General features: G+C 39.4%; 3 protein-coding genes across 7 annotated transcripts in view; all 3 read left to right on the forward strand.

The window, feature by feature from the left end:
* Positions 1–359: 359 nt before the first annotated feature.
* LOC309699669 (long-chain specific acyl-CoA dehydrogenase, mitochondrial-like) lies at positions 360–2,359 on the forward strand. 2 transcript variants are annotated; one of them, XR_014274433.1, is made up of 3 exons: positions 360–483; positions 795–933; positions 1,033–2,359. XR_014274433.1 is itself a non-coding variant. In XM_082522786.1 (3 exons), the coding sequence occupies exons 1-3, from the start codon at positions 462–464 to the stop codon at positions 1,355–1,357; spliced, it is 246 nt and encodes an 81-aa protein (XP_082378912.1). In that variant the 5' UTR covers positions 360–461; the 3' UTR covers positions 1,358–2,359. The 2 variants fall into 2 exon arrangements, 1 of the variants encoding a protein (XP_082378912.1); XM_082522786.1 differs by having other exon boundaries at positions 1,273–2,359.
* Positions 2,360–5,308: 2,949 nt separating this feature from the next.
* Positions 5,309–10,712, forward strand: LOC309700012 (long-chain specific acyl-CoA dehydrogenase, mitochondrial-like). Of its 2 annotated transcripts, none has more exons than XM_082523345.1 (11): positions 5,309–5,499; positions 7,110–7,289; positions 7,370–7,507; positions 7,863–8,027; positions 8,119–8,185; positions 8,267–8,431; positions 8,779–8,880; positions 9,191–9,304; positions 9,456–9,583; positions 9,669–9,755; positions 9,839–10,712. In XM_082523345.1, exons 1-11 carry the CDS (start codon positions 5,411–5,413, stop codon positions 9,930–9,932), a joined length of 1,329 nt encoding a protein of 442 aa, XP_082379471.1. In that variant the 5' UTR covers positions 5,309–5,410; the 3' UTR covers positions 9,933–10,712. The 2 variants fall into 2 exon arrangements, with proteins under 2 accessions (XP_082379471.1, XP_082379472.1); XM_082523346.1 differs by lacking the exon at positions 5,309–5,499 and adding an exon at positions 5,509–5,581.
* A 1,518-nt stretch (positions 10,713–12,230) lies between these two features.
* Positions 12,231–15,588, forward strand: part of LOC309700300 (uncharacterized protein) — an 81,461-nt gene continuing 78,103 nt past the window's right edge. For 2 of the 3 annotated variants that reach the window (XM_082523794.1, XM_082523796.1), the window contains exon 1: positions 12,458–12,575. The gene's annotated coding sequence lies outside the window, so the exon portion shown is untranslated. Of the gene's footprint in view, positions 12,576–15,588 lie in introns of all 3 variants that reach the window. The other variant, XM_082523797.1, reaches the window with a different exon arrangement.

The raw sequence follows: 15,588 nt of genomic DNA on the forward strand, positions 1-15,588 counted from the left end.
AAGCTGCTGATAGTGTTTTTGGTTTTTTGCATTTGGGTTTAATTAAAAAACATTTAAAAATAAATAAATAAAAAAAAAGCTTCCATACTGTGTTATGACTGGCAGGAGCCTTTTTTATGCTTTATGTTTTCTCAGACAAAAGACATACATCAACACTTTTTTGGCCTATAATTTTTTACTAAACTTTATGCTTAAAATTGCCTTTAAGATGATAAATTCTGCAGGTAGTGTTTTGTAACTCCAACCAATAGGTGGAAATGCTGTGCAAACACACTTGCTTACACTTCAATAGAAGAAGAAAACTACCCATAAATGATGAGTTGGAGGTCTCACTCTGCTACTGTTTTAATGGACGAAACTGTTGATTTGTATTTGTTAATAATTCACTGACTAATTGATTCGAAGATGTTGGCAAACAGAATAATCTGATCTTCTGTTTTCGGACTAAGAAATATGTTTGCATGTCTCTGCGGTTACTGCGAGGTAAAAATGCGCTGTTAAAGTTGTTTCTAGTCAGCTGGAGACGCATCTGTCCATATCAGTGTGAAGAAATGCATTCAGAGCTGTGAGCGGAACATTTACGCAGTTTTGGGAAATAGTTTTACTTTGTATGATTATATCTATATCTATCTATATATTTAAGGTGTCGCGGATAAATACAACAAAAATAAAATGATACGTCCAAGACAAAAACTGTGGTATTTTGTAAATATAATAATACACGCGAATAACGCGAATTCACTGTGTAATTGTGTAACTTTATTAGCAGCGTCCTCCTGTCCATCTCTGCCCAGGTTTTGCGATGCACTCTGACATCGTCATTCCCTACATCGTCAACTACGGCAGCAAGGAACAGATCAAACACTTCATCCCAAAGATGACCGCTGGGAAATGTATCGCTGCCATCGCCATGACTGAGCCAGGAGCAGGCAGGTCAGGACTAAAGCACAAATATAACATCAAGAAATCAGCACACATAATGTCAGGTAGCTTCAGCAACTGAGCTCCTCTATTTCATGGCCTCCTCCAAAGGGATTTCACAAAGGGCGGAAGCTGGAGAAGATTGGCCTGAAAGCCCAGGTCCTCATCTGCATCTCTGAATGGTTTTCTTGGCATCTTTTTTTATTTATCAGGGATAGAATAAGGTCGTGGTAATGACTAGTTTACTAGGTTTACTAGTTTACTACGTTTTGACTAGTTTACTGCTTAATAGTGTTCGTTTCGTGCTCGTTTCATTACATCCTCTCACTTGTGTTTCTGGTTCTTTCAAAGGACACAGCTGAGTTATTCTTCGAGGATGTGCGCCTCCCAGCTGATGCCCTCTTTGGAGAACTCAACAAAGATTTCTATTACCTGATGAATGAACTCCCTTAGGTGAACACAATATCTATGGCATGTTCATATCAGTAACACTTAATGCCTCCTCTGCAGAAGGACCAGCTCTCTGTACCTTTGACGTGTGTAGAGATCCAGCCTGATTTCACCCAGATGCAACAAAAATTAGCAGAAACAGCTCTTCCTTACTTTTATTTTTCTTTGGTGTCTTATCACTCATATATGCAACTTCCCAGTCCCCCCAGGTCCTCAGCTTCTGGATTGCTGTCTGCTCCCCTGGCTGGCTCGCCAATTATATTCTGGCAAAAACAGGACTACTTTTAGTCCCTGATAATAAGAGTTAGTTATTGATGTAAACGGAGGAATAAACACATGTGGGGCATCAGCTTTCACAGGACCACCAACATGACTTTATTAAACTCTCACAGATGCGCTGCAAAATGACACGACATGTCCTTTCAAAATAAAATCCCAACAGATGACAATGAGGGCATACCCATTAACTAGTCCAACAATACGACCAAGACCAAGATAAATAAAAATGACGAGTGCTGGCTCTGCATAGTTTGTTTACCTGACAGCATTGTTTGGTATGTTTGTCACAAAGATCAACCAGCTGAACTGGTTAGAGAATAAATGAGAAAATAAGTAACCACACAAGAAATGTTAAAGTAATCTGGTTTATGTTTTGTGTGTCTGAAAGATGAAAAAGGAGAGAAAAATAGCTTTAAGCAGCTATAAACATAAAATTAAGAAATTTAAAAAAAAAAAATTATTCTGCTCAAATAATATTTGTTAAAATTATGGAATAATGTTTCAAAACAGATGATTAGGGTCCAGTGAAAAAAGACTGATTGAACAATTAAATGTAGCTAGCTATATAGCTAGCCAAATTATGTTAAAGCTCTATCATTGGAAAACTATATGCATTTTATTATCAGTTACTGTGGGACTGTTTGAACTAGGTCAACCAAATTTTGATATATTAAACTTAAACTGATCTATTTTTGCCTGTGTGCTTTACAGATCACTCCATATCTTTCACAGTGTTTAAATGAGAAGCTGGTGTTAGAGATGCTATTTTATCTCTTTATTATATTTCACCATGTGACAGGAAGAATGCAATAAACAAATAAAGACAAATAAACCACCAGATTTCCATCATTTGGTTTGTCTTTGGTTTCTTAAAGCAGCTGATGCGCTTGCCTGGAACATTTTTGTTGGGCACAAAGTGTGAATCGCCTTGTTACTCTGAAATAACACAAAAAATCGTGCAATTATTTAATTAAAACCCATCTGCTGTTGGCGTGCTTTTTTTGGCCCATAAATGTCAGAAAATTGCCTTAAACTCTAAATTACTGCAATGAGTGTGTTCGCAATAGGATAACCCCCAGCAATAGGTGGAAATGCTGAGCAACAAATCAACAGAAGACAATAGTGATGGGATTTCCGGCTCTTTTTAGAGAACCGGCTCTTTCAGTTCAGCTCACTAAAAAGAACTGGCTCTTCAGGTTGTTTTGTTGCTTTAATTAATTTATTATTAACAACAATATAAAATTATGCACAAAAGGAATTACTAATGTAAAAAAAAAAGTGGTTTTATTTATATATGTTTATATATAAATATATGCGGTGGCCCCTAGAGAGAAAACACGTATAAACTCCAAAAGGCACATACATACTCCAAAACACATTTCTAGCAAGTACTGAACTTCCAAAACAGAGCTACCTAGATCACTTAAATTACACAATTGAAAGCATGAAAGCATATGTGTATTGTTTGTGTATTTATACACAAGCATTCATATATAGTCAAATAATTAAAAAAAAAAAAAGTTCATTTACCTGTTACTACCACACACCAAATCCGGTCGTTGGTACTTGCTGGCTTGTGTAGCCACTACGTAACAAAAGCTCAACACTGCCCATCCTGGAGCACTTCTGTTGTCTTTTGTACGTGTTTTGAGTTTTTATGTGCTTCGGAGTTTGTACGTGTTTTGGAGTTTGTACGTGCTTCAGGGTTCGTACGTGCTTCAGGGTTCGTACGTGATTTGAAGTTTGTATGTGCTTTGTCTCTAGGGGCCACCGTAAATATACTTTTATTTATTCACTCCACATAAAATGTAATAAATAAATCATATAATACAAAAATCAACTATTCACATTTCAACTTTTAACTATTTAAATTTTCAGCTTTTTCCTTTTACAAATTTAAAGTGAAACAACACAAAACACTGCAAACCACAACACAATAAAATATAAATTAAAATATGAAAACAAAAAGAAGATGCATATTCTCTGTCATATGGACCTGCATGAATAAACTTTCTGAATTCTTTATCATCTGCAACTGAAAATAGTTGTGGATGATTACTATACCTTTCTAATGTGACCTTGTTGTCCCTGGCTCTCTTTCTCTCCCTCCTGCTCTGTTCCTGTGCTACTGAGTGTAACTACCGTCCCTCCCCCCCTCTTCCCAGCATAAAGCACAAGGCTCACATGCTGAATGAAGCGGAAAAAAGTGCGAGAGAGAGGGTGAGAGAAAAACAAAAACAAAAAAACACAGCTGGCGATTAGTGATGTGCGATACCACTGATTTCCTTTCCGATCCGATACCAAGTAATATTCAGGGTGGTATCAACGATACTGATCCAATACGATACTTTGTACAAAAACGTATTTTATTTATTGTATCTCAAATTATAGCGTCATAATGATTACAGGACATCAGATTACTTGTTCTTATCACTTAATAATGCAGAGTTCATCATATAGAAATAAAAAACCTGAAGTCTATTTGAACACCTTGCCTGCCTGCAGCACTAAAGGACTCCATGACAAACGTCTGTCTCGCCCTAGCAGCACCTGTCCCTCTCCTCCTCTTCAGTTCATCTCAACATACGCGCCTCATATTCTGTGATATGATTTACTCTGAGGTGTTTGACAAGGTTAGTGATGTTGCCACAACCATACATGCCAACCCTGCTGATTTTTCCGGGAGAATCCCGGAGCCACCATTCTCCCGAATTTCCACCTGGACAACAAAATTGAAAAACCATATCTCAGAATTCATAGCTGAGCCAATTCCAGTTTCCAACAATGGCGGCAGCTACTTAGTTTTAATATTACTCTTATTTCTCTTTCTGGGTCTTTCCACTGTGTTGCTGTTAATGATAAACTACAAATTAACCCTAAATTACTAAAAATATCGATATTTTAATGTGAGGATCAATTCTAGAACATAAATGACTGGTATCGGAGGAATTGATATTTCAGGATCGATCCACACATCACTACTGGCGATAAGGAGCCGGCTCGCGTCGTTCATGTCAAAGAGTCGGCTCTAAGAGCCATTTCGTTCGCGACCGACCCATCACTAGAAGACAAAAGTTAGCGGTCTCATTCTGCTGGTGTTTTTATGGTAGGGTGACCATATTTTGATTTCCAAAAAAGAGGACACTTGGCCCAGTCATGAATAATTTTAATAATACCGTTTGCTTAAAGAAAACGTGAACATATTTAAATGATGTCTTCTCGGTGCGGTTAATGAATGGTGAAATAAAAAAATGTCATACAGGCTTTTACAAGTCAACAAGTGCAAAAAGAAGAGGACAGTTGGTAAGCCCTATTTTATGGACTAAACAAATCGTTTGTATTTGTGATATTAACGTAGTTTAAAGCAAATTCCTGCTTTATTTGGACTCAATCATAAGCGAGACCCACCTCACATAACAACCATACTTCTCAGGTGTTCACATTTAAATGCACCCGTGAAACGAACCGAGTGATGCTGGATCTTATTGATTTATTGCAAAAGGAATCTGGAAGTAAAAGTTATCAGACCTTGTTTCAGTTTTTAAAAGAGGGGAAATTGTTTGAAAGGATTTGGGGGGTTGTTTGTTTTGAGCGACGTTCCAGCCCACACTCCATACCAGTTGGTGGCGGTAATGCACCTTTCAGTTGTTTGCCAACCGCCAATAAAAATGTAGAAGAAGAAGACGACACGGTGACGCATCTAGTGTTGCTCAAACGATCTTTTCGTCTTTTTCCTGTGAAGTCGTACTTTGATTCGAATATGTTGGCGAACAGAATAATCGGAACTTGTGTTTTCGGACTGAGAAATGTGTCTGGAAGAGGACGGCCGCTCGCTGCAGTTTCTGCGAGGTAAAAATGCGCAGTTAAAGCTGTTTCTGGTGAGCTGGAGCCGCATCTGTCGATATCAGCGCAAAGAAATGCATTCAAAGCTGTGAGCGGAACATTTACGCTTTTTTAGGAAATAGTTTTACTTTGCATGATATTAGTAATATTTATTATATTTCACTGTAGAAGTCGCGGAGCATTTTTATAGTACAGAAGAAGGTCGGACTGTATGATGTGTGTGTGCGGTTACCTTTGACACACTTTATTGTGACCTATTGTTTACATGGAGACCTTTAATGTGAAAATCGAAACCAGAATCTCAAAATTTAGTGAACGTTTTAAAATTACAGCAGTCTAAAAATGAAGATACACGAGTTTGGCCATTTTTATCTAAATAAAACATGTTATGGTTGAGAGTTGTTGTTGTTTAAATCGTATTGAAGTCTCCACACATTGAAGTGTGCCTAAAGGTAGTTTGAAAGCTTCCCATATTAAATAAACTGTCTGTGTGCTGAAGAGATGTCAACTGAAGCTGATCTGACAAGGCTGTACATCCATGTAATTCCATGTAAAGTTGGTGTAACCTTTATTTAAGGCGTCATTAAGAAATCATTCTTATTTACAGTGGCAACGAGGGAAGAAAAGCAAAGCAGAGGTAGTTAAAGTGTAAAATCTCACCAGTAAATGTCAGTGGGTTGTAGATTGTAGTCAACGGAGTTTGTTTTCTTACCTCTTCCAATTCAAGTCACTATAAGACAATAGGGGTGGGTGGGGGAATCGATACTGTGTAGTATCGTGATATTTTGTTTGCTAATAATGTATCAATACAGGGACAGCAGAAATCGATATTTTGTTACAAAAAAAGGTTTTTGTGGACTGGAACTCTGACTTCAGAGCATGTTGATCAGCTCCTTTTTCTGAGCAAGAATCCTGACACTGTCCAAATGTGTTTAACTTTTTTTTTGGCAGCAATAAACATGACAGTTTACTTATTTTAATTTAAGACATGTTTTATTTTAATTAAGTTTAAAACTTTTTTATTTAATGTAAAATTATATTTTGTTTTAATTTACTTTCAAATTCTTCAGTTGCTGAATGGGCTGCATAGTTTTTATAAATAGCTATACTTGTACCAGATGGTTGCATTCAGTTCAGTTGGACTAGACTGTAATACAAACCGTTCAGTTTGTCAACAATAAAACTGACTGAAATGAGAGAAAGACTGAGTGCGAGACTTTGATATTAGATAAAATGAATATTGATAACGTTTACCTTTATGTACAGAATCTGAATATCGCAAAATATTTTAAAAAATTGCAATAATATCGTATCGTGAGTTAAATATTGTGATAATATCATATCGTGGGATGTATGGTGATTCCCACCTCTATAAGACAACCATATTGTAGTAAGCTAAGCGCTCATTTTTGTGCACTCTATATTTTTAAATATTTGAATAATGTTAACACTTAGCAATTGATTTGCATCAATTAATTATTTTGCAGGATTTCACATTTTTTACCCACGAGTCACCTCAAAAACTGACCGCTGAGTGAGTTAATTTGTCATGGAGCTCCCAGGTCAGGCACTTGCTGGCTGTATAGTGACGGATGGTTGAATTTCTGTCCCCACAGATTTCAGCACAATAAGTCTGAGGAGTTCAGGCAGCCCGCATCCTCAGGCCGACCTGAGACCTCTAGCGCCAAATCCCTGATGGACATCGGGACCCGTCGGATCTTCAATGAGGACCATGACCTCTTCAGACAAAATGTGCGGCGCTTCTTCCAAGAGGAAGTAGTGCCTTACCACAAAGAGTAGGTGGAAGTTTGATGACCTACCAAGAATTATTAAAATAAGCCTTTAATAGCTTTACTTCAACTGTTTTTTGTTGCAGGTGGGAGAAGGCAGGTCAGGTGAGCAGGGAGGTGTGGGAAAAGGCTGGTGAGCAAGGTCTGCTGGGAGTAATGACAGCAGAAGAGCATGGTGGCATAGGAGGAGACCTGTTTTCTGCAGCTGTCACATGGGAGGAGCAGTGAGTTGTCCTTCAAACCACCGTTCTATATCTGAAGCTATTCACCGACATTCAGAGAGACTGAAATATTTTAGCAATGAGTTCCAGCTGAGATGTGATTTTAAAAACACAAGAAAGAGAATTAAGCTTTTTCCAAGTGAGGACATGTGATCGATCCATTGCTGCAGTTGTTTTTTTTTTTATCCAGGTATGATTTTACCACTTCAGAAAGCTTGGAGAACTGTTGCTCAATACCATTTTAAAAAAACAATCACAAGAAAGTAGCTTTAGTGATGATGACCAGTGCATTTGCCAGATCTTATAGTCAGCTATCTCTTCATCCTTCATCTCATCTCTGCTGTCTGCACCACTACAGAATGTATTGCAACTGCACAGGCCCAGGTTTTGCGCTGCACTCTGACATCGTCATGCCCTACATCGTCAACTACGGCAGCAAGGAACAGATCAAACACTTCATCCCAAAGATGACCGCTGGGAAATGTATCGCTGCCATCGCCATGACTGAGCCAGGAGCAGGCAGGTCAGGACTCAATCACAGATTGTAACATCAAGAAATCAGCACACATAATGTCAGGTAGCTTCAGCGACTCAGCTCCTCTATTTTTTTCCAGTGACCTTCAGGGTGTGAGGACGTATGCCAAGAAGGATGGCAGTGACTGGATCCTCAACGGCAACAAGGTACTGAGTCAAGACTTCAAAAGTATCCACTCAATTACATTTAAAGTCCAGTATAGATATTACTCCATCTGACCTCTTCAGGTATTTATTACAAATGGTTGGATGGCAGATCTGGTGGTGGTAGTGACCGTGACCAACCGAGAGGCGAAGACGGCAGCACACGGGATCAGTCTGTTCCTGGTGGAGGAGGGCATGAAGGGCTTTCACAAAGGGCGGAAGCTGGAGAAGATTGGCCTGAAAGCCCAGGTACCAGGGTCATGGAAATATATGAAGTGCCCCTACATCATTTTTTGTGGTCTACAAGTGTAGGTTTAACTGGTTCAGTGTTTCAAAATCAAAAAGAAGTATCTGTCTGAAACAGCTTTTGTGTCTGTGGGACGATCAGACTGCTCTGATTGTTCAGCTGAAGAAACAAAGGCAATTTTGATTGCACATATAACTCTCTTAGCACTTTAAATTTCAAACCTTTACTGTAAATTACAGTTTATACAAATGCATGAGGCTAAAAAGTGACAACAGAACTTTGTCATTTGTGCTACTAAGGATTTATACTTCATTACATCCTCTCACTTGTGTTTCTGCTTCTTTCAAAGGACACAGCTGAGTTATTCTTCGAGGATGTGCGCCTCCCAGCTGATGCCCTCTTAGGAGAACTCAACAAAGGTTTCTATTACCTGATGAATGAACTCCCTCAGGTGAACACAACATTTATGGCATGTTCATATCAGAAACATTTAATGCCTCCACTGAAGGAGTAACTCTCCGTACCTTGAACCTGGGTGGAGATCCAGTCTGGCTGCACCCATATTTTTACAAAATGAAATGCCTAAAACATCTTTATATTCATAACTTGAACCTACAGACATGTATCTTTGGATTTTTAGCCTCATCGTCTTTGTACTTTGGCACTCCTAAATATGTTTTATCACGTGCTTGTACACATCATCTGCATATAACGTCTCACATGGGTTCATTTGACGTCAAACAACCTTTTCCCTTCTCTAGGAGCGTCTGCTGATTGCTGACATGGCCATAGCGAGCTGTGAGTTCATGTTTGAGGAAACCAGAAATTATGTAATGCAGCGGAAGGCTTTCAGCAAAACAGTCGCTCACCTTCAGGTCTTTATAGTAATTCTTTTGGTGAATATTTTTAGGATATTTCATGTAAGGATATAGTCTGTCCTGATGAGTTCCTATTAAAAGAGGACCAGTTTATCAAATCATCCTCCCAGTCATCATACTATCTGTTTTTTGTCTTTGCGCTCCACAGACTGTGCAGCACAAGCTAGCAGAGCTAAAGACCGAGATCTGTGTGGTTCGAGCCTTCCTGGATAGCTGCCTTCAGCTCCATGGTGAGAAAAGCCTGGATCCTGCCACGGCCTCCATGGCCAAGTATTGGTGAGTTTTTGGAGTTTACCACCTCATGATCTAAAGGCTAAGCTGTGTTGTTGTCACGCGCTGATGTACTTCATCTTATCTGAAGGGCGTCTGACCTCCAGAACAGAGTGGCCACTCAGTGCCTGCAGCTCCACGGAGGCTGGGGGTACATGTGGGAATACCCCATCGCCAAGTTAGTATCACGTAAACATTGCAACAGAGAGCTTTGATTGTTTTGGTTTTTTTTCCAGCTCATCAACATGTTTGCGTTTTCAGGGCATTTGTGGACTCACGAGTTCAGCCTATCTACGGAGGAACCAACGAGATCATGAAGGAGCTCATCGCCCGTACCATCGTCAGCCAGAAGTGAAACTGGGTTGTCGTTTTTTGTAACCTTTTTTTTTTTTTTTTTAAAAACAAAACCCACAAAACTGTCAATAAAGCTCTCCAGTTTAGTTTTTTTTTCTGTAGGTATTACACTCATATCGTTACGTGAATTATTTCGGCTGTGATAGCCGTGCAGTGGAAGTGTGAATGTGAACACCAGTACGTCCACTGGTTTAATTATACTTGAAATTTTCAGATCGATAAAGGGAATAAAAGAACACTGTAAATGTTCAACCACTGTATTCCCCTTTATGCCCCTTTTAAAGAGAAGTTTTGAGCAGCAGGTGGGCGGAGCTTCTGCACTCACACGACTGTATATGTAATATTAAGGATGGACATACACTGACCTCATGAGTTGAATCTTTGGACATAATAATAATAATTTTAGCATTCAGCATTGCTACAGTACACATATGACAGGAAATACAGAGAATTTTCTTTAAGTTTGTCAGCAATGCCTTGTTTTAGCATTGATAATGTGGCCAGTCTGCATCAGATTAAAGATATCTGACATAATTTCCCTTATAGGAGGTTTTCTTTTTCAAAATCAGTGTTTTTTAATATGCACTTAAATGCCTGCTTTCATAATCTGCCACTCTTAGTTAATTTACAAGCGGCATGAACAATGTTTAACACTAGACACTTGTTGTAAATTGATTTATTTGCCATTCAAAGTGCATGAAGCACTAACTTTGTGCCAGTGGTTCTCAGCTCTTGTTTGTGAGTGTCATGAATGTAATTAAATAAATGACATGGAGTGTGACTGAGAAGGGAGACTCCTCTAAATGCCAATTTTAGATTCTGTACATGGAAAATCCCCCAGATTTTTGGAAAAAGTCCTAGCTTTTTTAACATTTTTGAGCCCTCGTAACTTCTTAAAAATAGGATATATCTTTTTGAAATTTTCAGGCCTGAAAATATATTTCAGGTCTTAAAAGCTACAATCAAGACAAAATTTTCACATGTTCCAAGTTTAAGAATTCAAGACTGGCAGGTCAGGTAAGCAGGGAGGTGTTTTACCTCTCGAAGATCCTCTGAAGTTTCAGAAACATCTTTCGGATACGGTTCCCTGATGTGTTAGCTTCAGGGAACATCTAGTGACAGCTTATTGAAAGTTATGTCACTCTGCAAGTCTCTCTACATACAGCACAGACTGTAGCAGGTTTAAGATCAATGGGGTGGAACTGTCTGCATCATTACATAAACATGAATTATGAATTACTGGCAAGTGTTAATTATAATTAACTCAGATTTGTGCATACTTGCATTCTTAATTCATCAGTTATGGGTTGTTTTAGTTAAACATCAAAATAAAGATGTCTGCTTTAAGTGCCACACTGATTTATGCTGCATATACTATGCTTAATAATATGGCAGCGTCAGCATCTTCAGTGCATTGACTTACTTCCATCAGTAGGTGGCAGTAAAGGACTGCTCAAACCTGGAGGAGCCCATGACAGTGCAGTGGAAAAAAGCAGGCTGTTGAATTAGACCTGATGATTCAAAGCATCCCTTCAAAGTTTGAAGCTCGGTTTTTTTTGCACCTTAGGCTTGCTGGTGACCACGTTTTCTGCACATTTATTCAGAATTTTGGAGCATCAGTGTTTCAGAGCTTGTGTATATTTGTAAATATGGAGTCATGTCATTGTCTGTGACCATCACGCCTCACCTCGAGGGCACTGTGAGAGTATCTGCTGTTGACTAGAGGTGGCTCAAATTGATCCAAATATATGGGTAATGCTGTACCAATAATTGGTATCGCTGGATACTTTGTTTCTGTCCTCCAAGTTCAATATGTATCCTGCTTAATTGTTCTAAATAAGTTATTGTTTTTGAAAACTAAAAAATAGACCTCAAACATTCATTATGAAAGATGTCCCCACCTTTTTGTGTTAACTGTCAGTCAGTCTGTTTTTTTTACTGTTTCGTTTAAAGCCTGTAACGCATTTAAACAGTAGAGGTTGACCCAAAGTTCTTTATAGCCAGGCACATTTAGGTTCCAGGTCTAAAATAGATGTTTCGATTACGTTAAACGCTGATTATTCGTCAGATAAATCGTGGGCTTTATGAGATCAACATAAGCTGCCTTTGTAAGTTGAGCCTATTGGTATCTGTATTAGTATAGCAATACTACTGCACAGCTCTCGTGTTCACTGGTCCATCTCCTCTGCCTCCTTCCCATTTCCCCCCATAGCCCCACTCGTCTAACCCCCGCCTCTCCTTTTTCTTCTCCATCTTCCCTCAGCAACAGCCACACCCCGGTGCTTCAGCTCCGCGCTCACATCCACTGCAGACAGAGAGCTGACCCCTTTGCATCAAATCACTCAAAGCCCTTTAGCAATGACCTGACATCAAACCTTTATACCTATATGTGCGTGTGTCAGTATTTACAGGAGCTGCGTTGTGTTTTCTTTATTTTTGTGTTTTTACACTACAAAGATGTTGCACAGATTCTACATCATCGCATACTGAAGCCACATAATCCTCCTTGCGCGCAGACTTCTGCATTTACGGTAGCTTCATTTGCAACGGGGAGGGGCCACAGGGCCCCATACCGCTCTCATTGTCACCACAGCTCTCTTCCTATCCAAGGGCATTAGTGCCGCTCAGCAGCCTGAACCTCCAGGTAAGACCCAAATCGCTTTGCTTCGTCATGTGCGGGGAAATTAGACTTTACGATGGCGCAAAGCAGCGCGGATGCGCAAATTTAAGATGTAGGATTGCGACACCGGCTGCTGGGAAAGTTTGACAAAAAGTCAGAGTCTGCACATCAATGTCGCTGTCCACTAATCCTCTGCTGCTGTGTGTGGTTATGGTGTTAATTATGGTTATGTGCGTGATTCTTAGAGAGAATGGGGGATATCTGCGAGTGTGGCGGATTGAAATGCGTGCCTTTTAAAGTCGCTTTTCAGTGGAGACTTGTATTTAAAATGCTGTTAGGCAGATGTGTTAACCTGGGTATTAATTTGCGGCATTTGTCACCGTCTCGCTGCGTCCCTGCGAGGCTCTCTGCGCTGCTGCATCCTGCGCCTTTTGTTCTGGTCCACGCCTGCATGGTGCTGAAACCGGCGCCGCTCGCAGCCATCCACTGCAGGAAAGGATCCCCCTATTTCTGCAGTGGATATTTAAAAGGAAAACTGTAAATATAAGTGCAATATAATTGTGGATTATTATAGTTATCCCCATCTCTCCCCCCCCCCCCCCCCCTTTTTCGGGCTATTACCGATTTGTCAATGCGTTATGATGGGAGTAGCCCAGCGTCTACTTGACATTATAGGCACCACCACCACCTCTCACCAGCAAAATGTAGTTTGAAGGAAGCCTTTTATGTGACTCAAATTAATAACAATGTCCTTGTTATGACAGCTGAAAGCCAAAACCATATTCTGGGATCTTCCCTGACGGACTCTAATATCGTTTTACAGCCTTAAATATATGTGCTCAGTCACAGATAGTGATCTGAAAATCTGCAGGCTAAAAGGGTCTGTTTCAGTTCTGCATCCTTTCAGCATCTCCCGAGCCTCAGTGCAGTGAGGAGAAGCAGGAACTCTGTAGAATTTTAAGTGTGAAAACAGTCTTTTATGGAAAGGAATTCAAGAGTTTGTGTGTTTGGACATTCCAGTTCCTGCCTCAGAAGATCCTGGCTGTAGACGAGATGTAGAGGGAAATCAGTGCCTTGGCATGTTGGGGATGTCCAAGCTTGGTAACCTGAGATCCCCCCAAAGTTCAGCTTAATGCATTGTGGTTGCTTGTTCAGTCAGATTCGATTTGATCACGAAAAGTGGCATTTGTTTTACCAGCAGTAATGAGCCAGAGGAACGTAGTAGAAATGGACTGATTGTTTTCACGAGAGTTTTTCCTAAAGCCCCGTGTAATTCAGGTTCACATTAATGGCAGATTCAGATAAACATGCAAAACATATTTGCCTGTTTGACACAGAATAGGTGTTTCTTGGCTCAGGCCGAATGAAGGTTGACAAAGTGCATTAGCACAGCAGGTGAGATGTGAATCAAGTTTCGCCTGCTTCTCCTGTAAGGACAAGCCTCTGTCAGACCAGATTGGGCTGAGTCTAATCACTGACAGAAATGACCTTAATCAGGGCACGACAGGTTGGGGTTTTGTGTGTGTGCTCACTCTTAACGTCTTTAAATTTCAGTTGTAGTGTGTGTGTGTGTGTGTGTGTGTGTGTGTGTGTGTGTGTGTGTGTAAGCCATATCTAGCCATTTCTTGCTCATATAACCACCAGGAAACCTGAGCCGCCTCCCTGCACCACTTTGGGTGACCTTAAGTAAATCTCCCATCGTTGATTCTGGTTAGGTCCTGGAACCACAGACCTGTCATCCACTCCACTGGAATTTAGACACATCATCTTCGTTGGCCCTTCCTGATGACAAGCGATTGCATTAGAGTTGTGTCTGGAATCACGATCAGTCTCTGATATTGCTCATTATTCAAGAATTTATGTGCATTCTAGCTTGTTGGTGAAGTAGATTACTGCAGTACACCTCAGTGCCTCAGACACAGGTGTTTAAGGTCTCAGGACATATCTGTTGCTCCCGTCTGAGGCTCCTTTTGTTCCACAGGTGTCTAATGGGAGATGGCTGAGCTGTGCTTTAGTACGTGATTAAGTCTCAACTGTGAGAGGGACCTAATCTAATTCGCCTACGTCAGAAGAACCAAACGGCCCACTGACCTGCATATCAAGTGCACACACACTTGATATGCAGCTTCTTGACATACTCAAGTGATAGAAAAGATCATAGAAATGAGACAAAAATATTTAATTTATTCCCCATATCTGGGAATTTATTTTTTACAGCAAGTGGAAAAATGGTAATAATAATAATAGTATTGTATACTTTAATATAATGTAAATGATTATAGTAAAGTGTAAGTTCAGCCACATTTCCATGAAGTTTATAGTATTATTAAATCAAATCAAATTCAAATTCAAATTTTATTTGTCACGTACACAGTCATACACAGTACGATATGTAGTGAAATGCTTGGACAACTGCTCGTGACCTAAAGAAAACAAAAAAGGAAAAGGCTATGAATAAGATAGGAAATAAATATGAAAAATTAAAAAGGTTAAATTTAACTAGGAAGGAATAAAATATAAATTAAGGTTAAAAATGAAATAACTGTACAACACAAATTAGAATGAAGGGTAAATTTAACTGGGAAAGAATAAGATAACATATATAAATTAAAGTTGAAAATAAAATAACTGTACAACAAAATACACAATATAGAACTATATAAGAATGTATGAAGAAATCTAAATAAATATATAGTCAAGTCAAGTCAAGTTTATTTATAGAGCACATTTAAAAACAACCAAGGCTGACCAAAGTGCTGTACAGTAAATACAGATAAAAATACAATAGAACACAATTTCGTAAAACACCTCGCTGATCAAATAAAAAATAAATAAACAAATAAATTAAACCTTTCTAAAAGCCAATGAAAAGAGGTGAGTTTTAAGAGCAGTTTTAAAAGTTTCTAGGCTTTTGGAGAATCTGACGTGAGGAGGTAAACTGTTCCACAGTCTGGGTGCAGCCACAGCAAACGCCCTCTCTCCCTTTGTCTTTAATTTATACCTGGGAACATCTAAAAGCATCAGATCGGCTGACCTC

The sequence above is a fragment of the Aulonocara stuartgranti genome (assembly GCF_965226115.1).
Source record: "Aulonocara stuartgranti genome assembly, chromosome: 23".
NCBI classification, from domain to species: domain Eukaryota; kingdom Metazoa; phylum Chordata; class Actinopteri; order Cichliformes; family Cichlidae; genus Aulonocara; species Aulonocara stuartgranti.

Bases quoted from the DNA above. Each gene is read 5' to 3' on its own strand.
- LOC309700012 (XM_082523345.1), top strand. From the start codon at position 5,411: ATGTTGGCGAACAGAATAATCGGAACTTGTGTTTTCGGACTGAGAAAT. The intron at 5,500-7,109 runs GTAAAAATGCGC...CTGTCCCCACAG, and splicing joins CTCGCTGCAGTTTCTGCGAG to ATTTCAGCACAATAAGTCTG. The intron at 9,584-9,668 runs GTGAGTTTTTGG...TCTTATCTGAAG, and splicing joins GCCTCCATGGCCAAGTATTG to GGCGTCTGACCTCCAGAACA.
- LOC309699669 (XM_082522786.1), top strand. From the start codon at position 462: ATGTCTCTGCGGTTACTGCGAG. The intron at 484-794 runs GTAAAAATGCGC...ATCTCTGCCCAG, and splicing joins GTCTCTGCGGTTACTGCGAG to GTTTTGCGATGCACTCTGAC. The intron at 934-1,272 runs GTCAGGACTAAA...GTTCTTTCAAAG, and splicing joins ACTGAGCCAGGAGCAGGCAG to GACACAGCTGAGTTATTCTT.